The sequence below is a fragment of the Anneissia japonica genome, unplaced genomic scaffold, assembly GCF_011630105.1.
Source record: "Anneissia japonica isolate Jap-2015-1 unplaced genomic scaffold, ASM1163010v1 scaffold1272_len640109_cov177, whole genome shotgun sequence".
NCBI classification, from domain to species: domain Eukaryota; kingdom Metazoa; phylum Echinodermata; class Crinoidea; order Comatulida; family Comatulidae; genus Anneissia; species Anneissia japonica.
In genome coordinates this window covers 497,278-503,277 of record NW_022700814.1, presented here as the reverse complement: position 1 = coordinate 503,277, position 6,000 = coordinate 497,278, and the positions used below count along the sequence as shown (strand labels likewise).

General features: G+C 33.1%; 1 protein-coding gene across 3 annotated transcripts in view; it reads left to right on the top strand.

Annotated features, from left to right (window-relative positions):
- LOC117103437 (anoctamin-7-like) overlaps window positions 1-6,000 on the top strand; it is a 34,383-nt gene that overhangs the window by 6,506 nt on the left and 21,877 nt on the right. For all 3 annotated transcript variants that reach the window (XM_033243994.1, XM_033243992.1, XM_033243995.1), the window contains one exon: window positions 4,932-5,007. In XM_033243994.1, coding sequence (XP_033099885.1) covers window positions 4,932-5,007 — 76 coding nt within the window. The remainder of the gene's footprint in view (window positions 1-4,931; window positions 5,008-6,000) is intronic.

The window sequence follows — 6,000 nt, the reverse complement described above, 5'->3', positions numbered from 1 at the left end:
ATAAATATTGGTTATTTAGTTGTTTTTCTTTCTCATTGAACGCACCAAATTGTTGTGTGTCACTGAAACAAAAGTGTATGTTCAGTTGAATAAATAAATATGACATGACCTGTATAGGCATGGTACTATTTATTAGAATTAAAATTAGAGACTGTTTAGTGCAAGCAGTGCTACCGTATGTGAGAAATATTGTTTGCTATTGCGATCGTATGGGTTGCAGTGTTGCGCCAGCTTTTCCCTAACAGGGGACTGGTATCTGTCAGTGGGTTAGTTCTCCCGACAGGTAAACTAGTACTCTTGACATCCTTTTTAAATAAATAATCCCATAATAAACACAAAATTGTATTACCATATTTTGATTTTAAAAAAATTTAAAAAAAACAAAATCCAACAAATTTAATTTTTTTCCCGACTGGGGTAGCGGGTCGTGTATAGTTCAACAAACTACCCCCACCCTTTCCAAATTAAAGCCATCCATTGCTACCTGCATTCCTACTTAATCTTTCAGTATTAAAAGAGAATTTAATATATAAAATCATTCAATTTGTTGTTGCCGCCAAATTGATATAGCCTCAATGATCTAGTATCATCTGAATTTGGGACTACGTCTACCCTTCGATGGTTACATGTTGAGAATACGTATTGGCATATTGTAATCGCCAACAAATTGGGTGGGTATTCAAAATTTTTCGATATAGTGAATCTATTTTGTTTAGAATGTTATTGTTAAAGTGATTATATGAGAATTAGGTAAGTCAATGTCAGTAAAACAATTCGTGAAGTATTTAAAATATCGGTATTATTAATAGGGGACTAATCAGATTGACGCCGTTCTCCATCAACGATTGATTTTATGTGCATTATTTATATGTACTTTTCTTATCTATTTACACTAAACAATCTTTCGCTCACGCTTTCATCTGAAAAACTTCACCAACAACGACAGGGTGACGGTGTTCCACGTCTAAATAGCTGTTACCTGTTTGAATAGTGATCGCATCTCAACATTAATCATGCAGCAACATGCTTGGTCAGCTTGTAAAATTTCAGAGCCTCCTGTTGTTTGCCCATAGATCAAATTTTGGAGCGTTATACAATACGAGTTTACAATATTTTCATCGTATAATATTGAAAACAAATAGCTTGAAACAAAATTGGTGTATGATTTTAATGGCCCATTTCTTAACAAATTATAGGACCATTAATTTTTACATGCATTTGTGATACTGTGTAATAGACACGCAAACAAACATTAGCGGTTAGCTGTATAATATCTTTGAATATCGTTTTAGACTGATTCATTCACATGCTTGGTCATCCTGTAATCATTTAGAAATGATTGTTGGGTGCATTTTATATTTCAACAGTTTCTAATAATAGGGTCTGTGTCTCTACACTTCTAGATGTGTACCCTCTCAACTTCAAGACTCCTAGATACGCCACTGGGCCCACACACCCTAAAATCTGCCTCCGCCCCCTCCCCCTCCCACACAAAACGAGTTTCTGGTCTCTAAAATCCAGACACTGTTTTGTGGCCTATACAGTACAAAATACTGTATAATTCATTGGAAAAGGAAATTGGACTTCCAAATGAAGTTGTATTTATATATACACAGTACAGTACTAATATTTTGCAAATCTTGAGATTTTAAAAGCAATCTTGGGATATTAGACTCAATCTTGGGAATTTTGATTTTTTCCAGTGGTCACACTGCCGATGGATAACAATTCACTGAAGGAGCCCGGAAGGCTTCTAAATCAAGCTGCGGATTTGCTGCTGGGCCAAGGCACTAGCCCCGGGTTTGGCATCTTGCACACTATCACTAAAACGGTAGAGGAAAGTCATTTTCTGAAACAATTTAAAACTAATATGTGGTGACACTACTACCAAAGTATTATTTTTTAATTATATTGAAGCAGATATCCTATCAGTACTGTCGTATCTGTCATTCAAAGTGCTGTAATATACAGTATAGGGACAGTTCTACGTAAATAATAGGCATCATGATGATTGAAAAGTGTAGCCGCGTTAGTCTGCTATTAATAATATAAAATAAATGACAGCAAGAATAACTTGTTTAAAATTTAATCTCTAGCTTTCGTCCATACGTAAAACTTTCATGACACAGGGCCAGGGCCTGCGCTGTAATTGCATGTATTTGTTCACTTTTGAAATTCCATATCATTCAAAAAATCCCAAGATCTAATGAAAATTTAACAAAAGATACCAAGGTGCCATTAAAAATCTCAAGATCTTGGGATAAATCCCAAGCAGTGGTCACATTGCAACATTGTACATGAACAAATTTTGTCCCGATTGACCCCTGATCTGTTGCGCCCTCTTATTGAGAGGCAAGTATTATAAAGGGGCTATGTTTAAGAAGAAAATTACATTCAGCCTTAAGATGCGAGATTTAGCTGACCTAACTTGAAATTGACGATTCCGTTGTCCTTTTCAGAGAGTGCTGTGCGCATCCATTTCTGCGACTACGTTGTTCATTTCTGTGAGTAGGTTGTTCGTTTTTGTGAGTGTCTTCTTGTCTGTTTTCGCTAATCACGTTGTACGTTTCTGTACAAGTCTAACGTTATCCTTTACAGCGTGTACGTTGTAGGTTTCTGCGAGTAGTTTGTTCATTCCTGCGAGTAGGTTGTTCATGCCTGCGAGTAGGTTGTTCCTATCTGAGAGTAGGTTGGTCATTCCTGCGAGTAGGCTGTTCGTTTCTGCGAGTAGGTTGTTCGTTTCTGCGAGTAGGTTGTACGTTTCTGCGAGGTTGTACGTTTCTGCAAGTAGTTTGTTTGTAACTGTATTTTTGGCGGCAATTGCCTTCCATAGATTTCATCAGGGCGGCTAGGATTGTACTCTTGTCTGATTCATCTGCAACGCAATTGGCAGAGTTGAACCAGGTTTAACCTTCCTGACAACTGTCTGCTATATAGTAAGCAAGCTTTTCCCGCCATTGTTGAAAATGAAGTGGGAAAATTTAGGCATTTGATGGGGGTGGGTGGGGGCCAGGTGTTGAGACATTCGTATAGTTCATAATTTGGAGGTCTCTTGAGTAGTCAGATAGGAAAAGGGAAAATGATTTGTTAAGTTGAAAAAAATAAAACTAAGGATAGTAGTATAAAAACTGAAAAAAATTCAAATTAAAAAAAATTATTGGGAATTTACATTATTAAAAATTGCATTCAAAAACCTAAAAACTATATAAAAATTTAAATAAAAAAATTATTTAGAAGTTACATTGTTAAAAAATACAATTAAAAATATATATATGTAAAAATTCAAATTAAAAAATTGATTGAGAATTACAAAAACAATCTAACATTAATAATATTTGCTTTTCACTGTGTCAGACCTGGGAAAAAAAATGTTGTGCCCCCAACTATGAAAGTTGTCTCAATAAAATGTCTCCGGTGACAGATAATTAATTAAAAATGCTTTGTCAGCTGAATCAAGTTGACAAGCAATAGACACATTCTGTGAGGTTTGTTTACAGTCTGTCTCTTATACACATCTTATGTATGTATGATCGTTTTCTTATTGCGAGTTTAAAAGCCATCGTCACGACAACTCCAGTTTTACAAAATCTGGATTTTATATGCACATTATCTCCATCAATTAGAAGTGAATGATTTTTTAATTACTTTAACAACTTTAAATCCCAATTTAACTACCCTTTCTTAGTCTGTCTAGATTGCCTTCCCCTCACGCGCAAACGAAGTAGACTAGGCCTATTTTGAAGTCCGCCTAATGGCTGCTGTTCATGCTTGAAGTCCAGACTTTATGTATTACAATGATTTTTTGTATTTTGTATTTTGATGTTTTGATTTTTGCTTCCTAATTTGCTTTTAATTTCCTTTTATTTTCTGTAACTAATATTCTTTGTTTAAAATTAGTTAAGTTTGATTATTATGTCTCTTACAGCATTGATGAAAAACACCATTGAGGTGATCAATTGTTTACCGTTGTTAAATAAAGTTTTTATTATTATTATTATTATTATTATTATTATTATTATCTATCATATTGCCAACTTTCAAGTAGGCATAATATCATAGTGTTTAGGAATGGACTAACCACACTATTAAAGATGTAATTTTAGTAGTTTTATCGATACGAACATAATTTTTCTGATGGTATTCAAGCTCATGTCAGATTACTCTTTGTTTGTTTAGCCTTGGCCAAGCTTGTGATCTATTAGATTTTTCCATAGGGCCTGTTTCTAATAACATATTGCATAGATATTACCTTACATTATATTTGTGCTGATAGTGTATGATTCAAATTTCTATTACTGTAGAACATGTTTACTGATTACCATAGCAACGAGTGCAATCAATCAGAATAATTTGGCTTTTGAAGTCATATTTACAAGGTGAACGCATAAATGGAGAGTCATAATATATTGTCGCTAAAGCAACACCAATGATTAAAAAAAATTATAAATTGGTATATATTCCATCCTCATTGGATTTTGTGTAATGGCTAGATTGGAAAATGGCAATGTAGATACACACTGTAATTTAATAATGTAATACATAATGCATAAGGTGGTCATAGTTTAAACCATAGAGAAAGTTCTATTTTCTCTATGGTTTAAACAGTGTATTTTCTCATCTTAAAAATTTGTAATCTACTGGTTGAAATGTAAAAATTAAAATAAATATATTTAATGGAGGAAATGACAAATTTTATGTTCTGTACATTCTTTGCAGTCTTAAGAATGTAAAACGTGTCCGATTTAGGTGTGAGGATGCAGGCACACCCATTGCACCCTCTGGGTACGAGTTTCTAGAGTTGTCCAATCCGGGCTTTTTTGCTGGCCTCTAAAAAATTGCATTTTCGCATTGATAATGTTACTTCTTATTTATCTAATCATTTTTTATTTGTTGAATATAATTGATTGATTGATTGATTGATTGATTGACAGGTGGAATCCTTGTTGTTAAATGTTGACTGTGTAACTGATAAAAAACCAAAAGACAGAGACTCCATGCGAAGACAGGGTGAGAACAAAAATTTATTCTTTATACAATTAGTTATCTTTTTTTTATTATAGATTATTATCATGAATCATTCATATCTGTCATATAAGTATGTTTGGGATAAAATTGAAACCAAAAATTGAGATGTAAAATGCACCAAACTAATGGAAGAGTTCTGGATCTCATACAGAAATTAACAACTCCCAATTACGAACCTCCCATTACGAACTCTCAAGTTTATGAACCCAATTTGCGGTGATGAGTTCATTACGAACGGAACGATCGTTTTTAACTAAACACTTAACATTGTATTTAAAAATCTTCAAAAATAATATAAAAATGAGCAGTATGGCTGCCACAAAGAATATGGACTTAAATCTTTCAATAGAACAAAACTACGTTTCAAGTAATTTATAAAAAAAATAACAAAAAACTGTAAATAAGCATATCATAGTCAATTTGTCCATAAACCTCACTTCAACAATTATGACTTATTATTTATTTAATTCATGTAGGACTATATAGATTTTTATGAATTTTGTTATCTTTTAAACTGTTATTATAGTATTGATATTTATAATTGTGTATAAAATGTAAATTTGTGTTTTGATAAACTCTGAATCTGAGCTGCCGATCTCCTATTCGAAGTACAGTTTCTTATAGTTAAATATGATCTGTGTGTGATTATTTAGTCATATCACAATGACAGATAATTAATTAAAAATGCTTTGTCAGCTGAATCAAGTTGACAAGTAATAGACACATTCTGTGAGGTTTGTTTACAGTTGGTCATGTAAAGTGGGTATTACTATAGACAATTTACAATGCGATCAGTAGCAAAGTATAGGAAAGTTTAATGTTATAGTTCGCCCACCATTAACTAAGAAACTGGCAAGGCAATGATTGTTCAAAATAGTTTTTATTTACTTTATTCTAGCATTCAATTTGCTTTGTATGTTTTTGAATTTATGTGATCCTTAAACCTAAGCTAGCCTTGAAATTGTACTTGTAGTG